The 20,589-nt window shown below is 49.3% G+C and overlaps 2 protein-coding genes across 2 annotated transcripts; one reads left to right on the plus strand and one right to left on the minus strand.

Annotated features, from left to right (window-relative positions):
• Positions 1–1,210: 1,210 nt before the first annotated feature.
• Positions 1,211–2,218, plus strand: LOC127185513 (melanoma-associated antigen 10-like). Its single transcript, XM_051141946.1, has one exon. It carries the CDS (start codon positions 1,211–1,213, stop codon positions 2,216–2,218), a length of 1,008 nt encoding a protein of 335 aa, XP_050997903.1.
• Positions 2,219–10,093: 7,875 nt separating this feature from the next.
• Positions 10,094–11,101, minus strand: LOC127185514 (melanoma-associated antigen 10-like). Its single transcript, XM_051141947.1, has one exon. It carries the CDS (start codon positions 11,099–11,101, stop codon positions 10,094–10,096), a length of 1,008 nt encoding a protein of 335 aa, XP_050997904.1.
• Positions 11,102–20,589: the final 9,488 nt, after the last annotated feature.

Below are 20,589 nucleotides of genomic sequence, written 5' to 3' on the forward strand. Positions count from 1 at the left end.
GACCAGAGTGCGGACCCTAGTTAAAAACGGGGGTTCCCAGGAACGTGCAAGGTCCAGGTAAGGACCACCAGTGGATGAGTGAAGGAAATCCCTGTCGTGGGCCCCACAAAGACTCCTCACATACCTGATCCCCACAGTCCTGGGTAGGGCTGTCTGTCAGTCTGAGGACCCTGTCGTGTTTGCAGATCAGTGGTTTCAGGGAGCTGAAAGGCCTGGTAAAGGGGAGTTTGACTGGAGTCATCAGAGGGAAGATCTCAGGAGTGCCGGGACTCAAGGTGAGGACTAAAGGGGTCCCACCACCTAAACACCTTAGACGATCTGCCCTCCTGTCAGCTGTGTGAGAACCCAGGGAGCAGAGATGAATCCCCTCACCTCATGTTCTCTTCCCGTTGTCTCTCAGAGATAGGCTCTTGGCTTAAAGAAACTAGCCTCAGACCATCAGAGGACGCCATTCAGTCCTTGCCGTTTACCAAGGTGAGTGTCAGGCGCGTCACCCATTCCAGGACACGGGGAATACACTGAATCGGGCCCCCTCTTGCAATTGAGCCTGAACAGATAAGAAGCGCTCTCAGTCCCCTCTATTCTATGTCAGAGAGGTGACTACCCAAGAGTCCCCTACGGGCCAGCAGAAGCGTGCTGTCCAGCCCTTGACAGGGGAAACCTGAGGGCCCAGAGTGAGCATAGAAGGCCCACAGTCCACCTTACCCTTCCTAGCTTAAAACTCAGTTTTCAACTAGAACTTTGCAGCTTTGGAATGTTGTCAATATCTCCAGGGGACAAGTCTTGGCCTGAGACTGTCTTCAGTTCCTACACAAGGGCAAAGCCATGTAGCCTCAGAATTTTCAGGGGGAGGGGTACATACTGGAAGTGTATATCAAGGGTACCAACAGCCTAGATTATAGACACTCCACATTTTCTGGTCCCAAATATTTTGATGGCAATTCCGAGGTCTCGAGCTCTGTGACTAGGCTGTGCCCCAAATAGCTGGGTCACTTTCTCTTTGGGGCTTTTACGGTTCTAGGGCTGCTAAGCCTCCTTATGACCCTAGAGCATCCCTTAAGAGAAATCAAATAACAGGACTTTTTGAGGGCTGTGAGAGAGTGGATGCCAGCAGAGTCCACTCACCCTCTCTCTTTCCTCACCAGGCCTGTGCATCCTCATTGCTGTGACTGGGACACTCTCCTGCCTACTGTTACCAAGGAAAGTCACAATGGACAATCCCCAGGATGCTCATCACTCCAACCTCCCAGACAGTCCTCAGGCCCAATGGGAATTAGACAGTGCCCGGGCCACCATGGCTGCAGCAGGGGAGGAGGAAGTCACCATCTCAGAGGAGGTGTATAGTGGTGGAATACCAGGTTCTCCCCAGAGTCCTCAGAGAGCCCCCTCTCCCCCTGTGGAAGTGGAAATGGCTTCCATTCCTGGGGTCCCATCTGATGAGGCTTTCCTGGAGCAAGTACAAGAGGTGCGAAACATACTGTCAGTGTTGCACAGTGCACTGAACATAAAAGCGTATGACTTGGTGCACTTTCTGATTTCCAAATACGAAATGAAGGAGCTCACTAGCAAGGGGGAGATGCTGGAAGCTATCGGCAGGGAGTATGAGGACTACTACCCTCTGATCTTTAGTAAGGCCTCTGAGTGCTTAAAGCTGGTCTTTGGCATTGACATGATAGAAGTGGACCCTGTCGTCCATACCTATGCCCTTGCCATTGCCCTGGGGCTCACCTATGATGGGATGCACACTCCTGTCGAGGGCATGCCCAAGACAGGCCTCCTGATAGTTATACTGGGTATCATTTTCATGCAGGGAAACCAGGTCCGTGAGGAGGTGATCTGGAACATGCTAAAAAACATAGGGTTGCCCAATGAGAGCGATCCTTACCTATGTGAGGATCCCAGGAAGCTCATCTTTGGGGATTTTGTGCAGGAAGGGTACCTGGAATACAGGCAGGTGCCTGACAGCGATCCTCCTTCCTATGAGTTCCTGTGGGGCCCAAGGGCCCGCCTTGAAACCACCAAGATGAAAGTCTTGGAGTTTTTTGGCAGCATAACTAGGACGGATCCCAGAGAATACGCTGAGAAATACGCAGAGGCTTTGAGAGAGGAGATAGAGAGGGCCCAGGCCTGGATCGCCAGGCGGATGGCACTTGTGGCTCTGGCCCGCGCACGCTCTCGTGCACAGGCAGGTCAGTCATCCAGGTACCATGCCATCTGAGAGCTGGTGGGAGGAGCTGGGAACCATTGTAGTTGTATTATTCTGTTTATGTGACTTGGGTTCTTGATATTCCAAAATGTTAACACTCTTACTAGAAGATCCATTAGTTTTAAGCCTTTAGTAATACATGTACTGTTGTTGATCCGGGTTTGGAGAATTTTATTATTTTGAAAACGAGTGAGAATGACTTAAGTCCTAATTTGTAACATGTCACAGATACCAGTGACATTGAAATTGGAATCTCCTGGACAATGGGAAAGAAAGAACTTAGCATTAATTTGAGCAAGAATAAAATTGTTTTTTTTTATTGTCTTACAATGTTTAGTCTCTCATTCTTGTGAACTAATTAAAATCAAAACTAAAAATCTTGAGTGGAACTTCTTACCCCCAAACCTCCACTGAGTACCTATTCTTTGCAGAGTTCCTTATTAGCAGTGGGGCATGACAGAAGCCAGATCTCTCCTCACCCATGGAAAAGTAAGATGGAGCATAAGCCAGGGCTATGGTTTTCTGTACAGAGTGTAAGGACAGGATCTGCAGCCCTGTCGATACAGCTAGAGGTTCTTTCAGACCAGAAGCAGTAGAATAAGACGCTTGCAAAGGGGTCTTCTGGGCCAAGCAGCCCAGTGTCAGTACTGTAATCTAAAGCAGTTTGAGAGTCATGTGGACATGGTAGCTCACAAGGTCCATAAGCCCTGATCCAGGGGATCTGATCCCAATGTCTGACCCTGGGGTTCAGGGACACGTGAGGTGCACAAGTAAACGCACCCATTCACTTATGAGTGGCTATTAGCTGTTAAGTAAGTGAGAATCAAGCTGTAATCCACAGGCCCAGAGAGGTTAGGCAAAGAGGAAGGCTCTCGGGGTGGGGTGGGGTGGGGTCACATGGACCTCCCTGGGAAGGAGAAACAGAATACATCTTGCAGGTGGAGTCAGGGTAGGTGGGGACAGAAACCGGAGGGGCGTGGAGGGAGGGATTACAGGGAGAGAAAGCTGGAACTGGGGAGCATTTTGGAGGGTAGAAACCTAGTGCAGTGGAAACATCCTGGAACCTACGAAGGTGACTCCTAGTAATGGAGGATATGAAGTCTGAAATGGCCATCTTTTGTAGCTAGACAAAGCTTCCAGTGGTGGCACTGGGTTGCATTTGGCTGAGGTGTCGGTTTTTTGTTTTGTTTTGTTTTGTTTTTGGCTTGGGGTTCCATGGAGATATCCAAACAGACCAGGCTGATGCTAGGACAGAAAGCTGCCTTCAACAAACTGATAGTGGGGTCCCATTGCCAAGGACCACATCCTAGCAGAATGGCTAAGGTAAAGAATTTCAAGTGACAGCACATGCTGGAAACTATGTGGAGAACGGGTAACACTCCTCTATTGATGGTAAGAATGCACATGGGAAAATCACTTTGGAAATCCATCTGGTGAGTTCTCAGAAAATTGGGAATAGTGCAACTGCAAGACTAAACCATACTACTTGGGCATATATCTGAAAGGTGTTCCACCATACTACACAGACATTTGCTCAACTATGTTCATAACAGCCTTAGTCATAATAGACAGAATCTAGAAATAACCTAGATGTCCATAAACTGAAGAATGAATAAAGAAACTGGTATATTATGGAATATTACTCAGCTATTAAAAGGAAGGAAACACTGAAATTTGCAGGCAAATGAATGGAACTCATAGAGATCATGCTGAGTTAGGTAACACAGAACCAGAAAGACACGCATGATACATACTCACCTATAAGTGGATATTGGCCCAAGATAGATGTCCTCTGAGTTATCCCACTCAGTGGGTATCAGGAACTCACTGCTGAACTCTGGGCAGAGTGCTGAAAGTGGTATGGAAGAATGAGGGCATGGAAGGACCCAGGATGTTCAGGAGCCCCACAAGGAGACCATCAAGACTGGCAGACCCAGGGAAACTGTACAAAATGTTACACCAACAAAGAACAATATAGATTACTTTGGCCCCCTGTTCAAATCTAGCCAATGGACAACTCATTCTCCACAGTAGTGGGCAGAGCAGGAACTGCCTCTGACGTGAACTCTGGTGCCCTCAGTTTGATCACTTCTACTCGGTGGGGAGACCTGGCAGCACACAGATGAAGGGGAAGTAAGCTATCCTGATGAGACCTTATAGCCTGTGGTCACTGACCATATCATTGGGGATGTTTATTCTTCAAGCCAAATGGTATTTTAAAGATGTCAATGCTATTAAAAAGACTGTTACTGTGTTTCTTGCGCTGTATCCTATGTAACCCCATTATCTTAAGAAGGAAATCCATGCCATCTTAGTGAGTTTTCTTCAGTTGTGCAAATATACTTTAGGACAACCCTCTACCTCAGACAAGTAGCTGTGATCAATATAGGTCAGCTGCCACAGCCACAGAACGGCTGGCTCAGGTAATGCCAAGAACTCAGAATCCACAGGAAGAAGTCTGAGGCAGAAATACCATTGGAACCTATTTAAGAAAGATGTGCAAAGCTAGCCCTTCTCTGAAAAGGTGAAATAACTAGCCACAGGCATTCTACATTTAGTGTTCCAATCTCATGCCACTGAATACAACTTGGCACTGCTTATTGTGATATCTTTATCATGACGATATCTTTAGCATGGCTCAGTTGTCAGTCATCACATGACGACTCATTCTATTACATAGTGTGGTTCAATGTAGCTCCACTGAGCATAGGAAATTATTTTCCAGTCCCCAGTAGGACCTAGGATATTTTCCAGGTCTTGCATACAGGACAGAGTTTTATGAACCACTACAGTGAATAAAAGATGTTGCTTATCCTGGATTATATATGAGTACATCAATCACGTAGGTAGGAGGAATTTGTGAAGGAGGTGGAGTGTCTGGATGGCTTCTGGTCCACTCATCCAACAGGCTTTCCCACAGAGACTTCATAACAGAAATGATGCTTAGAATTCTCAGTCCTAGCCTTGTACCCTGTACTTGATTCATTTCTTCCTCTATATCTTTCCCATTGTACTAGACTGTGGACACGGCTGAGTGGCAGGGAGCCTGGGGATTCCCTAGATGGCTTTTGCCACATGGTTTCTATCTAGAGCCTTGAAACGCTCTTCACTCACTGAAGTCTTCCTGTCCTTTCTCTTACTTAGGCTCTTGGATATGGTTTTTACAGAATATATATTACTCAAAAATGTCACTCAAAAAATCAAATGTTCTATGAAGATTTCAGGATTGAAACCCTCCTGTAAGTTTATGATAATATAAAGTAACCAATAATTTCTGAGTACAATTTTGGCAATATTTATTTTAAAACATAGTTTTACTTTAGCCCAATGTCCATGTTATCTTTTCAGTATAAAGGATGTATATTTACACAATAATTCATGTAACTAGTGTGCATATAAGTTCTAATAATCAAGTGGAAAGTGGTGAACAACCTCTTTGTCTACTGGGGTGAGATGGTTTGACTAATTATAGCCCATGGATCTTTTTCTCCTACTGGGTTTTCTCATCTAGCTTTAATAGGAAAGGAGGTGCCTAGTCATACTGCAAGTTGATATACATGCCTGGTTGATCTCCATTGGAGTCTTGACCTATTCTGAAGAAAAACCGAGGAGGAATGGATGGAGGTGAGGAAGAGAGGAGGTGGGGAGAGGGACTTGGAGGAAAGAAGGGAGGGGAAACTGGCCGGGATATAAAAATTAAATAAACAAAAACTAGACATACACATTAAAAATCATGGAACATTAATGCTTTAGAATTTCATAATATGGTGACAAAACTGAAATGCACATACCAATGCTATTATAGGTAAAAGTGCAACTTTTACAGTTTTGTAAGGCAACAATACTGCCTCCTGTCACTATTTCTGAGACAAGACTTGCCTTGACTTTTTATGAGTTCTGTAGCAGATACTTTTCAATTTTTCAAATTTTTAAAAATTTTTTATCTTTTGGAACAGAATCACATACATCCAATGCCATGTAGCCCAGGCTAGCCCAGAACTTCTGACCCTTCTTGTACTTCCCAACTGTTGGAATTACAGGCATTCACTACCATGCCCATAGTTAAGCAGACACTTTCAAGTCCTATATTACCCACCTCATTTGAAGGTATCATGTGAAAGCTAACAGGAAATGCCCAGCTTTTTCAGACAGTAGTAGTTTCCCTTACTGCCCTCTGCAATATCACCCATCCTATGGGAGACTGAGAATTTTCTCCTTCAGATGATTACTCACCTGTGAGTCTCACATGTTCCACATGACCCTTCTTACTGGAACATCTGAACAGGTGCATTAGTCACACTGACAGCCAGTTACTTCCCATGGGGCAGGCTCCAGACAGGACACAATGAAAGCATTGATGAAGCATGTTTTCCCTTCAAATTGGAGTCGGCATGTCTACCAGGGAATTTTTTTTTTTTTACTTCCAAAGAAAATAGTAGGGTTTTTAGGAAATGAGGTTGAGTAGATGGTTGCTGCACATCTCTCACTTGAGGGGACATTAGGGCCTGATCACACAAAGAGGCACATCCATCTGCTTATATACCCAGTTCCCAGCTGCAAGTATGACACGTAGTCTGTTTGTTGGGAACCCCGTTGGGACTTCATACCATCTTTCTTGGTGTTATGTAACCTAGGGGAGTGTCTGGTAGGTAAAAGCCTCATCCATTTTTGGATGTGGCCCTGCACTTGTGAATGGAGATTGTGCCTTGCTCACCACAACCACATTAATCGATTTGCTCCTTCCAATATTCCCCAGGAATCTGTTTTGCCCCTCTTGACGGTCAAGTAGCCATAGATCTAAAACAAAATGGATTAGGCTAGCCAATTTGAAACGCAGCTATACTGACCACACCACGTTCTACTGGTCGTTTTTTTTTTTTTTTTTGTGATGCAGAAAACGGCAGGAGTGGCTTGCGAAAGGTGTGCTGTGCTGTGGCAGGACCCCAGTAAAGAGGAATGACTCATGTGTAAGGTGGTGACACATGTATGTGACATAAACTGGCTTCTCCTCTGCCTCCCTGACTGCCTGTCTTCAGACATCTAAAGGGACAAACGGGAGTGCATTGTCAAAGTCTTGTACCCTTTAGTAAACAACACTGTCTGCTGAATGAGGAGCTTGAAGCACATTGTTAATGGGGTGTGTAGATAGGAAGAGGTTCTCTTCACAAAAAGTGGGAGACAAGGAGTTAGGTGTGGACCACAACCTATATTAGTTATCTAGATAAGGCCCAAGGGACATCGAAGCAGCTTTAGGCTTGGATCTCTCTCCACCTGCTCAAGACTTACCAGCTTGGCCCTCCTGGGACACAGAGAAGCAAAGGTGAGTCGGGCACAGGCCATAACCTGCATCAGCTTATACCCCTAAGAGACCTGTGGGACACCCAAGAGAGCAGCTTGGGCTTGAATTTCTCTCTTCCTGCTCACTGCTTACCAGTCTTGCCCATTTGGGATACAGGGAACAAACAGACAGAGCTAATTTGGGCATGGGCAACAACCCACAGTAGCTGTTATCTAGCTCCCATGGGACAACTGAACAGCTTTGGGTTTGGATCTCTCCACCCACCCATGGCTTACTGGCCTGGCCCATTTAGGACATAGAGAACTAACAAGCAAAGGTGAGTCAGCTGATGTCCCTAAGAGGCCCGTGGGACACCTGAGCAAGCAGATTCAAGCTTGGATATCTCTCTACCCACCCACTGCTTACCAGTCTGGCCCATCTGGGACACAGAGAAAACAGGGAGAACTGAGTTGGGCACAAGCAAAACCCACATTAGCTGCTATCAAGATAAGGCCCATGGGACACCTGAGTAGCTTTGGCCTTGGATCTCTCTCAGCCTTCCTGTGGTTTACTAGCTAGGCCCAGCTGAGACACAGAGAACTAACAAAGAAAGGTGACCTGCATCAACTGATATCCCTAAGGTGCCTGTGGGATACCCAGATACCAGAGCAAGTGGCTTTGGGCTTGGATCTCTCTCCACCCACCCACTGCTTGGCAGCCTGGCCCATCCAGGTCACAGAAAGTGAAGCAACAGAGGTGAATCGGGCTTCAGCCACAATACCTATTATCCATCATACCAGGGAGGCCTGAGAGGCACCCAAGCAGCTCTTGCCTCTCAGTTTGAAGTTCTGTAAGCCTGCTACTCTCCTTTCTGATGCCACTGGGACAGACATGGAACCCAGTAGATATGAGCTGCGTGTAGGCTCTAACACCCATTGTCCACCATCCTGAGAAGGCCCCAGGAAAGCTCTAGCAAATAGCCTACTGCTTGGAGCTTTCTCTGCCAGCTCCCAACATGCCTGGCCCACACGAAACACACAGAGACAGTAACCCCACTAGAGGAACCTCCAGGACTGCTAACAACAGAAATAATCACATGGCTTCAGGCCAGTGCAAGAGGACAAGCAACAAAATTCAAAGCCATATAACACCACACCCCAGGACACTTTGCAGGCAGGACAGACTGTAGGTTGAAGGTTTAGTGGCTGAGTTGGTGTCCAGGTTTCTCTTCCTGTAGCCCACAGAATACCTTCCTGCACCAAGACTAGAAAGTGGGAGGGGAGGCTCCTTGCACTAGATCAACCTCTCTAGGTTAAATGTGCTGTGTAATGTTGTCCTTGGCAATGGGACCCCACTATCAGTTTACTGAAGGCAGCTTTCTGTCCGAGCATCAGCCTGGTCTGTTTGGATATCTCCATGGAACCCCAAGGTAAAAAAAAAAAAAAAAACACCTCAGCCAAATGCAACCCAGTGCCACCACTGGAAGCTTTGCCTAGCTACAAAAGATGGCCACTTCAGACTTCATATCCTCCATTACTAGGAGTCACCTTCGTAGGTTCCAGGACATTTCCACTGCACTAGGTTTCTACCCTCCAAAATGCTCCCCAGTTCCAGCTGTCTCTCCCTGTAATCCCTCCCTCCACGCCCCTCCGGTTTCTGTCCCCACCTACCCTGACTCCACCTGCAAGATGTATTCTGTTTCTCCTTCCCAGGGAGGTCCATGTGACCCCACCCCACCCCACCCCGAGAGCCCTCCTCTTTACCTAACCACTCTGGGCCTGTGGATTACAGCTTGATTCTCACTTATTTAACAGCTAATAGCCACTCGTAAGTGAACGGGTGCGTTGTTTACTTGTGCACCTCACGTGTCCCTGAACCCCAGGGTCAGACATTGGGATCAGATCCCCTGGATCAGGGCTTATGGACCTTGTGAGCTACCATGTCCACATGACTCTCAAACTGCTTTGGTATACAGTACTGACACTGGGCTGCTTGGCCCAGAAGACCCCTTTGCAAGCGTCTTATTCTACTGCTTCTGGTCTGAAAGAACCTCTAGCTGTATCGACAGGGCTGCGGATCCTGTCCTTACACTCTGTACAGAAACCCATAGCCCTGGCTTATGCTCTATCTTACTTTTCCATGGGCGAGGAGAGATCTGGCTTCTGCCATGCCCCACTGCTAATTAGGAACTCTGCAAAGAATAGGTACTCAGCGAAAGTTTGGGGGTAAGAAGTTCCACTCAAGATTTTTAGTTTTGATTTTAATTAGTTCACAAGAATGAGAGACTAAACATTGTAAGACAATAAAAAAAACAATTTTATTCTTGCTCAAATTACTGCCAAGTTCTTTCTTTCCCATTGTCCAGGAGATTCCAATTTCAATGTCACTGGTATCTGTGACATGTTACAAATTAGGACTTAAGTCATTCTCACTCGTTTTCAAAATAATAAAATTCTCCAAACCCGGATCAACAACGGTACATGTATTACTAAAGGCTTAAAACTAATGGATCTTCTAGTAAGAGTGTTAACATTTTAGAATACCAAGAACCCAAGTCACATAAACAGAATAATACAACTACAATGGTTCCCAGCTCCTCCCACCAGCTCTCAGATGGCATGGTACCTGGATGACTGACCTGCCTGTGCACGAGAGCGTGCGCGGGCCAGAGCCACAAGTGCCATCCGCCTGGCGATCCAGGCCTGGGCCCTCTCTATCTCCTCTCTCAAAGCCTCTGCGTATTTCTCAGCGTATTCTCTGGGATCCGTCCTAGTTATGCTGCCAAAAAACTCCAAGACTTTCATCTTGGTGGTTTCAAGGCGGGCCCTTGGGCCCCACAGGAACTCATAGGAAGGAGGATCGCTGTCAGGCACCTGCCTGTATTCCAGGTACCCTTCCTGCACAAAATCCCCAAAGATGAGCTTCCTGGGATCCTCACATAGGTAAGGATCGCTCTCATTGGGCAACCCTATGTTTTTTAGCATGTTCCAGATCACCTCCTCACGGACCTGGTTTCCCTGCATGAAAATGATACCCAGTACAACTATCAGGAGGCCTGTCTTGGGCATGCCCTCGACAGGAGTGAGCATCCCATCATAGGTGAGCCCCAGGGCAATGGCAAGGGCATAGGTATGGACGACAGGGTCCACTTCTATCATGTCAATGCCAAAGACCAGCTTTAAGCACTCAGAGGCCTTACTAAAGATCAGAGGGTAGTAGTCCTCATACTCCCTGCCGATAGCTTCCAGCATCTCCCCCTTGCTAGTGAGCTCCTTCATTTCGTATTTGGAAATCAGAAAGTGCACCAAGTCATACGCTTTTATGTTCAGTGCACTGTGCAACACTGACAGTATGTTTCGCACCTCTTGTACTTGCTCCAGGAAAGCCTCATCAGATGGGACCCCAGGAATGGAAGCCATTTCCACTTCCACAGGGGGAGAGGGGGCTCTCTGAGGACTCTGGGGAGAACCTGGTATTCCACCACTATACACCTCCTCTGAGATGGTGACTTCCTCCTCCCCTGCTGCAGCCATGGTGGCCCGGGCACTGTCTAATTCCCATTGGGCCTGAGGACTGTCTGGGAGGTTGGAGTGATGAGCATCCTGGGGATTGTCCATTGTGACTTTCCTTGGTAACAGTAGGCAGGAGAGTGTCCCAGTCACAGCAATGAGGATGCACAGGCCTGGTGAGGAAAGAGAGAGGGTGAGTGGACTCTGCTGGCATCCACTCTCTCACAGCCCTCAAAAAGTCCTGTTATTTGATTTCTCTTAAGGGATGGTCTAGGGTCATAAGGAGGCTTAGCAGCCCTAGAGCCGTAAAAGCCCCAAAGAGAAAGTGACCCAGCTATTTGGGGCACAGCCTAGTCACAGAGCTCGAGACCTCGGAACTGCCATCAAAATATTTGGGACCAGAAAATGTGGAGTGTCTATAATCTAGGCTGTTGGTACCCTTGATATACACTTCCAGTATGTACCGCCCCCACCCCCTGAAAATTCTGAGGCTACATGGCTTTGCCCTTGTGTAGGAACTGAAGACAGTCTCAGGCCAAGACTTGTCCCCTGGAGATATTGACAGCATTCCAAAGCTGCAAAGTTCTAGTTGAAAACTGAGTTTTAAGCTAGGAAGGGTAAGGTGGACTGTGGGGAATAACGGGGCCTTCTATGCTCACTCTGGGCCCTCAGGTTTCCCCTGTCAAGGGCTGGACAGCACACTTCTGCTGGCCCGTAGGGGACTCTTGGGTAGTCACCTCTCTGACATAGAATAGAGGGGATTGAGAGCGCTTCTTATCTGTTCAGGCTCAATTGCAAGAGGGGGCCCGATTCAGTGTATTCCCCGTGTCCTGGAATGGGTGACACGCCTGACACTCACCTTGGTAAATGGCAAGGACTGAATGGCGTCCTCTGATGGTCTGAGGCTAGTTTCTTTAAGCCAAGAGCCTATCTCTGAGAGACAACGGGAAGAGAACATGAGGTGAGGGGATTCATCTCTGCTCCCTGGGTTCTCACACAGCTGACAGGAGGGCAGATCGTCTAAGGTGTTTAGGTGGTGGGACCCCTTTAGTCCTCACCTTGAGTCCCGGCACTCCTGAGATCTTCCCTCTGATGACTCCAGTCAAACTCCCCGTTACCAGGCCTTTCAGCTCCCTGAAACCACTGATCTGCAAACACGACAGGGTCCTCAGACTGACAGACAGCCCTACCCAGGACTGTGGGGATCAGGTATGTGAGGAGTCTTTGTGGGGCCCACGACAGGGATTTCCTTCACTCATCCACTGGTGGTCCTTACCTGGACCTTGCACGTTCCTGGGAACCCCCGTTTTTAACTAGGGTCCGCACTCTGGTCAAGTCCCTTACCTCCTTGATATCCGAGCTGGTGCCACGTCCCTTCACATCTGCGTGGGCTGTGCTGCTGGGCTCATCTCTGTTGAGGTTGAGATTTCCTAAGTCCACCTGAGGGTCACTCATCGGACTTGTCCTTCCTGACATCTCTCCTTATGTCCAGATGACACAATACACCTCATCCCGCCAAAGACTCCCACCTTCCTGCCCAAGGGAGAGAAGTCACCATGCCCCTTGGTGTTTCCCAGTGTTGTCCTCAGAACACGGCCAGGCTGTACAGCCCTTCTTTCTGTGCTGTGGGCACACAGGGCCTGCCGAAGTCCACATCTGGGATGTGGCTGATCCTGGGACTCCTCCATCTGTTCACCACAAGCGGTTCCCTCTACTGACCTGAAATCACTCCTAGGACAAAGTCATCACCCCCCCCCAAAGAAGTCCCAGCACAAATGGTGAAGCATACAGGAGAGACAGACACAGGACTCACACAACCAGGGCTCTTCTGGCAACATTAGTGAGGAAGGCTAGGTATTATATCTCTTCTTTTGGGAGGGGCTGTGCTTTTTCACACCTTTAGTCGTCACTATGGTAACTCACCTAGATTGCTTACAAATGCTGAGAACCTCCTAGGGCAACCTTGATGTGCCTCCTCCGCTGCTCTGATAATATCCTTCACTGGACAGGCTCACCTTCCTTGGAGAGAAGACAGACATGATAATAAAACATGTCCCTATACCTGTGGGTGGGGCTTCATAAGGCTTACCAGAGCAGGACAGACAGCAATGGCAATGCTGGAATATGTAGGGCCTGACTGACTATACGGGGTTTGCTGTCCTCAGCCAATCCTTGGAATTTCACCTTGACTGTTACTGTATCCAAGGACCTCTTTGGTCCGTGGACCTCAGAGAAAGGCTCTGACCTTGGATCTACTGGGGTGGAAGCAGGCCACTCCCCTGACCAGCAAAGCCGCATGTAGTACAGGACTACTTACCAATGTACAGATGAGTGACCTAACGTAGCAGCTCTTCGACTTGCCCTCAGAGTCTTACTATATGGAGCCTGGGCTCACTTCATGGTGCCTGGGCCTTCTCCACCCCAACTACTTCCGAAAAGTTATCCAAATCAGAGTCCCTTTGGAGGATGGAGGCTTATTCCTCCCAGCACACACCACCCCCTTTCATGCAGAAAGGACAACAGAGGAGTATGGATTTGGGGTTCCTCGCCATAAACTCTCCCCTTGATTCCAAGAGTACCTGGAGAGGGCATGGAGAGCACAATCGTCTTTTAAAACTATTTTATTAACTCTCAGATAAATCTGTACATTGCATTTTAATCATATGCCACCCTTCCCCCGAATCTTCATAGTTCCAATTCCTTCTATACACACTAATGCTTATAGTCACATTTTTTTAACCCATTGAGACCAGTTTGTAATGTAATGTAATATTCTTTGGAGTGTGGCCATCCACTGAAGCATGATAAACTGACCAGGGCATGCGCCCTTAAAGAAAAAGGTCTCTCTTCCAGGGGCTATCCGTTACCAAAATCTCCTCATCCCTGGGTGGGACTTATATTCCCTACTTGACGCTGGGCTGTTGTCTAACTTGAAGCTCAGTCTTCTTGATTTGGCTCATTTCATTCACTTGGGACAAAATGGGCAGGGTTGAACGAATTATTTGGGGTGCCTCCATCGGGAGCAGGGCTTCGGAAGGCACACCAAAGTTCTCACCCTGGCCTCCCACACAGCCCAGCTGATCCTCTTTGTTCATCTGACTCCCAGAATACTTTTTTTAAAAAATTTATTTGTATTAATGTTTTGACTGCATGTGTATTTTATGTGCAACACGTCTCCTGGAATGGAAGTTGTGAACCAGCATGTGGGGGCTTGGAATTGAACCTGCAGGATCAGCAAGTGTTTTTAACCACTGAGGCCTCTCTCCATGCCCTGACTTCCAGATCTCAACAGGCACAAACCAGAGAAGGCTAATTCCTACAAGTTGCCTGTCCGTGTGCTGCAGATGGGTACAAAGGGCATAAAGCTGAATGCTTTGGAGCCTTCTACAATCCATCCTCACCTCTCACCCTGACTCAAAGCAATCAAGCCCCTCAGGAAATTCCAACTCCCACACTTCCATTTGTTCTGAGAAAGACCCTCATTTAGTGAACCTGCATTATCTGGGGACCATGTACGCAGAAGGAGACGCTGTAAGCCATCCTGAACTCATTTAGCTCTGAAAGTAAGGAAGCCTTGAAGTTCCAGAAAGAAAATGTTTTATGCCCTGCAAGTCTCTGTGTAGATATAAGGGTGAGACAGGGGAACAGTGCTACAAATAAGGGCTCCTATTTATCGCAGCTCAGTGAAAAGGCTGCAGCTGAGTACTTGGGGGCTATCTGTATGGAGGAGGGCACCTGCAGAACGGCAGCAGCTCACACTTGAGTCAGAAAGTGATCAAGCCCACCCTCAGGCAGCGGCCTCTGAAACTGGCATCCATACAGTCCCCACAGGATGGCAGTGGGGCTTGGCAAAGGGCTGAGTCCTATAAGAGGCCACAGTTTGGTGCCCAGTTGACAACAGAGGCAAAGCTGTTTTACCTGAGGACCCCCTATTGTGAAAGGGGCTGTGTATTCTACTCTCAGCTCTCACCTGAACCCTGAAAGCTTCATAAGGGTATTGTCCCTTCAGGAACCTGGAAAAAAACGCCTCAAAGTTAATCCCTGAGCACCTGGATACAGATGCGGAAGTATGGGAGGGCCTCATTCCCTCAGGTGAGAACTGAGACCTTCTCTCACCTCGAGGAATGGCACAAAATGGATCTGAGTCCTCCAAATCACCCCTTACAGTTGGAGAAGCTCACTCCTACAAACCAACCCGGTTTTGCTGCAAGACTCTCAAAAGGAGACACTGCTGCTTGATTATCTGACCCTGTCCTTATGGGGTGTCTATCACCAGGAACCAAATCCCAGCTTTGATCTGGTCTTACAGATCCCCTCCTCTTCGGGGATCTCCTTAAGGGCTCCTATGCATTCCGTGCCAGGACAGGGAGGGAAACACGCTCATTCCTCTCAGTGGATCTGCTGAATTATCATCTGGATACCCACTAGGTCAGTGTTTCTTAACCTTCATAATGTTGAGACCCATAATGTTAATACCGTTCTCATGTTGTGGTGACTTTCAACCATGAAATTACTTTTGTTGTACTCCATAACTATAATTTTGCTACTGTTACAAATCATAAAATAAATATCTGATATACCGGATATCTGATATTCGAGACACACACACACACACACCACCTCACCCCCCCCCCGCCCCCGCTTAAGGGGCATGAGCCAGGCTGAAAACTACTGGTCTAGATAGAGTGTGGCCTTGGCAGTCCATCCTCTGTCTATACAGACTGAATGTGAAGCCACCACCCAGGCTAACGGGACCTAGAAAAATCACTTCTTGTTCACTCTGACTGACTGGATAAAGGTCTGATTCCTGCAACCGGGCCCCTGTTTGGTGCAGCAATATGACCATAGGGCACACTTATAACACTCTGGGACACTTCCAGACTGGGAGTTTCCTTTTCCACTCTCAGGTCTGACTTCCTCCCTGGAGGGGATGAAAAGCTCTTTCTGGGAACTTCTTAAAATGGGTCCTGTTCACAGTCCCCAAAGTTGGACCCACTTGATGCCCTGCTAACCAAAGGGCCAAAATTGCATTATTTTTGGTCCATATATTCTGAAAGAGACTTTTCTGCCGCCCTCCCCCCTTAATCTCTCACCTAGACTCACAAAGTATTGGAGTGGCCCTCTCTGAGGAATCTCAAAAATGGTGCTTAGTCCTGGAAGCCCCCATATGCAGATGCAGAAGCTTGGATACAGGCTCATACCCAGGAGTGTGCCCACATTTGGTTCAAGATCTCAAAATGACACAAGGTATCTAGGGTGTCTGGGACTAACCATCTAGGAACTAGCTTTTTAAAATTATTATTGTTTTTTCCCTTTCTACATATACATTTATATTATTACACGTATATACAATAAACTACATACAGCCAGAAGAACCATGAAACAACCACGAATTATAAAAATGTTACAATCATGATGTTTTGGCTATTTGAATTTGGCCACCTTCAAGACAACACCTTTCCTATCTTGCTGTGCCTAAAATTCTGAATGGAAATCAATCTCCCTCACATCTCATCATTATCAACTTAAAACGTCTATCTAGACCTAAAAACATATTAAGCCCTAAACAACTAAGCTTCATCGTAAAACTACAGTATCTGGTCTTCTACCCCATCAGAGACTTGAGAAAGCACTCTCAGCTCCTATCTGTATTTAAAAATGTCCCATGGTCCCTCATTTCAGAGAACCTCTGAAACTGCGCCTGCAGTGTGTGTCTCCTCAGTACCCAGACTTGGAAGGGTGCAGTGGGGCCATTTCCCACAAGTTGGCACTGCAGTGTCCGTTAAACTCAAGGAATCTTACAATAAGGCTGAGAGCCCTCCAGGTCCTCAGAAGCAGAAACTTGGGTACAGGCTTGCTCCACCACGTCAGCTGCCGCCAGGTCGGTGCAGGCCTGTCAAAAAACACAAATCTAGTTTAACTGTCTGGGCCTGTCCATCCTGAATCCAGCTCCCATCACCGACTCCCCGGCTATTGTCCTGACTAAAACCCTCATTTCTGGGAAGCAAAGTGGCGCCTATGTCAGAGTCACTGGAGAGGGAGGGGTAGGGGCTCATCCTGATTTGTGGCCCCCTATTTAGTACAGCTCACATTATAAACCCTATAGTGTGCGTGCCTACCTGCTTGCATGCATGCATGCGTGGGTCTCTGTCCCAAGCAGAGCTTCTGCAGTTCACTCTGTATGTGTGTGCTTTGCTGTGTGTGTGTCCTAAGCAGAGCATCTCTAGTCCAATCTGTGTGTGTGTGTGTGTGGGGGGGGGGGTCTCTGTCCCAAGCTGAGCTTCCGCAATCAACTCTGTATGTGTGGGGAGGCGTGGGGAGGGGAGGCTCTCTCCCCCAAGCAGAGTTTCAACAGTCCACTCTGTGTTTGTGGAGGGGTAAGGGGCGGGGGAGGGCCCGTGAGTCACTCTCCCAAGCAGAGGTTCCACAGTCCACTCTGTACGTGTATGGAGGTGTAGCAGGTGGGGGGTGGGGGCATGAGTCTCTCTCCCAAGCAGAGCTTCTGCAGTCTACTCTTAAGAGTGAATTCCACCCTTTAAGATATCCCATCTCTTCCTCACAGAAGGCCTGAAAGTGACAAAGCAACACAGTTCCCTCAAATCAAGGGGCACGGGGCTCATTCCCAGAGGAGCACCCCCACTTGGAGCTAGGCCGACCTCATAGACGAAATAATTGGTGGTCCATCTATCCCAAAAGGTTTTGAACTCTGCCCTATACTCTCACCCCAACTGTCTGCTGCTGCCTCTGCCGCCCTCCTGGCTTCTCTCACATAATGGCACAGAATCCCCAGGGCTCCTGAAATCTCACCTAATGGCGCAGAGTCCCTGCCCCTTCTGCCTCACTTCCAGGAACCTCACCAACTCACGCGGGGTCCCAAGCCCCACCACTCCTGGAATCTCAAGTAATGGTGGCCAGTCCCTGACCCTGCTGTTCTGGGACCCTCACGAAATGGCACCGAGTCTGCAACTGCTCCGGGAACCTCACAAAATGGCTCCGAGTCCCCGCCCCCTTCTGCCTCCCTTCCGGAATCTCATGAAATCACCCCCAAGTCCCCACACCCTTCTACCCCCTTCCTGGATCCTCCTTAACTGGCCCGGAGTCCCCGCCCCATCACTGAGGGAATCTCAAGAAATGGTGCCAAGTCCCCACCACCTTCTGCCTCCCCTCTGCATCTCATGAAATGGCCCCGCGTCCCTGCACCTTCTGCCTCCCTTCCAGGAACCTCACCAACTGGCGCGGGGTCCCAGGCCCCACCAATCCTGGAATCTCAAGTAATGGTGCCCAGTCCCTGACCCCGCTGTTCTGGGACCCTCACGAAATGGCACCGAGTCTCTGCTGCTCTGGAAGCTCACGAAATGGCACCAAGTCCGCACTGCTCCGGGAACCTCACAAAATGGCCCCCAGTCTCCACCCCCTTCTGCCTCCCTTTCGGAATCTCACAAAATGGCCCCCAGTCCCCGCCCCCTTCTGCCTCCCTTCCGGAATCTTACGAAATGGCCCCGAGTCCCCGCCCCCTTCTGCCTCCCCTCTGCATCTCATGAAATGGCCCCGCGTCCCCGCACCTTCTGCCTCCCTTCCAGGAACCTCACCAACTGGCGCGGGGTCCCAGGCCCCACCACTCCTGGAATCTCAAGTAATGGTGCCCAGTCCCTGACCCCGCTGTTCTGGGACCCTCACGAAATGGCACCGAGTCTCTGATGCTCTGGAAGCTCACGAAATGGCACCGAGTCTGCACTGCTCCGGGAACCTCACAAAATGACCTTAAGTCCCCGCCCCCTTCTGCCTCCCTTCCGGAATCTCACAAAATGGCCCCCAGTCCCCGCCCCCTTCTGCCTCCCTTCCGGAATCTCACAAAATGGCCCCCAGTCCCCGCCCCCTTCTGCCACCCTTCCGGAACCTCACGAAATGGCCCCGAGTCCCCGCCCCCTTCTGCCTCCCTTCCGGAATCTCACAAAATGGCCCCCAGTCCCCGCCCCCTTCTGCCTCCCTTCCGGAATCTCACGAAATGGCCCCGAGTCCCCGCCCCCTTCTGCCTCCCTTCCGGAATCTCATGAAATCACCCCCAAGTCCCCACTCCCTTCCACCACCTTCCTGGATCCTCCTTAACTGGCCCGGAGTCCCCGCCCCATCACTCAGGGAATCTCAAGAAATGGTGCCAAGTCCCCACCACCTTCTGCCTCCCCTCTGCATCTCATGAAATGGCCCCGCGTCCCCGCACCTTCTGCCTCCCTTCCAGGAACCTCACCAACTGGCGCGGGGTCCCAGGCCCCACCACTCCTGGAATCTCAAGTAATGGTGCCCAGTCCCTGACCCCGCTGTTCTGGGACCCTCACGAAATGGCACCGAGTCTCTGCTGCTCTGGAAGCTCACGAAATGGCACCAAGTTCCCACTGCTCCGGGAGCCTCACAAAATGGCTCCGAGTCCCCACCCCCTTCTGACTCCCTTCCGGAACCTCACGAAAAGGTCCCGAGTCCCCACCCCCTTCTGCCTCCCTTCCGGAACCTCACGAAAATGTCCCGAGTCCCCACCCCCTTCTGCCTCCCTTCCGGAACCTCACGAAAATGTCCCGAGTCCCCGCCCCCTTCTGCCTCCCTTCCGGAACCTCACGAAATGGCCTCAAGTCCCCGCCCCCTTCTTCCTTCCTTCTGGAATCTCACGAAATGGCCCCGAGTCCCCGCTCTTCTGCCTCCTTTCCGGAATCTCACGAAGTGGTGCCGATTCCCCGCCCCCTTCTGCCTCCTTTCCGGAATCTGACGAAATGGCCCTGAATTCCTGCCACCTTCTGCCTCCTTTCTAGGAATCTCATCAAATGGCGCCGAGTCCCTGCCCTCTTCTGCCTCCCTTCTGGAATCTCACGAAATGACCCTGAGTCCCTGCCCCCTTCTGCCTCCTTTCTAGGAATCTCATCAAATGGCACCGAGTCCCCGCGCCCTTCTGCCTCCCTTCCGGGGTGGACCCTGGGGAGGAGCAGTTTCTCACAAGTCAGCCCTGTGGCCTCTTTAACCGCCGGGAAGCTCACACAACATCTCTGAGGCTGCCATGTCTCCATAAATAGACAGCTAAGGAGGGGGCATTCCCACAGGTCAGCTCTGGGCTGTCCTTCAACCTCCAGGAACCTCACACCAGGCTCCCAAGGCAGGCACTCAAGTCCCCGGATATGGAAAGCTGGGTACCGGCTCACTCCAGCGACTTGGTTCCCATTTGGTTGAGGACATCCGAAAGGACACACATCTAGCTTAACTGTCTGGGCCTGTCCGTCCTGAATCCAGCTTCCGTAAGTGATTCCCCAGCTTTTATTCGGACTAAAACCGTCACATGGTGCCTCACTTCTGGGAATCCCTGAAATGGCGTGTTCCCTATGGTCAGAGTTACCAGAGTCACCAAGGGGCAAGGAGCTCATTCCCACATGTGTACCCCACTGCATTCTAGGTAGACCTCAGGGATGAAGCTGCATTCTTTGGGGAGCATTATGTTGGAAAGCAGCTTTTCTAGTCAACCCTAAACTCTTACCTGAACACTGAAGGCTCCATGTGGCAGTGTGTATTTCAGAAATCTCCTGAAATTTTTCGGAGTTCCGCGCGTCCTCCCATGTGGA

Source organism: Acomys russatus, chromosome X (genome assembly GCF_903995435.1).
Source record: "Acomys russatus chromosome X, mAcoRus1.1, whole genome shotgun sequence".
In the NCBI taxonomy this organism is placed as follows: Eukaryota; Metazoa; Chordata; class Mammalia; order Rodentia; family Muridae; genus Acomys; species Acomys russatus.

What these genes read in the sequence shown, in the direction of transcription:
- LOC127185513 (XM_051141946.1), top strand. Translation starts at nt 1,211, where the DNA reads ATGGACAATCCCCAGGATGCTCATCACTCCAACCTCCCAGACAGTCCT.
- LOC127185514 (XM_051141947.1), bottom strand. Translation starts at nt 11,101, where the DNA reads ATGGACAATCCCCAGGATGCTCATCACTCCAACCTCCCAGACAGTCCT.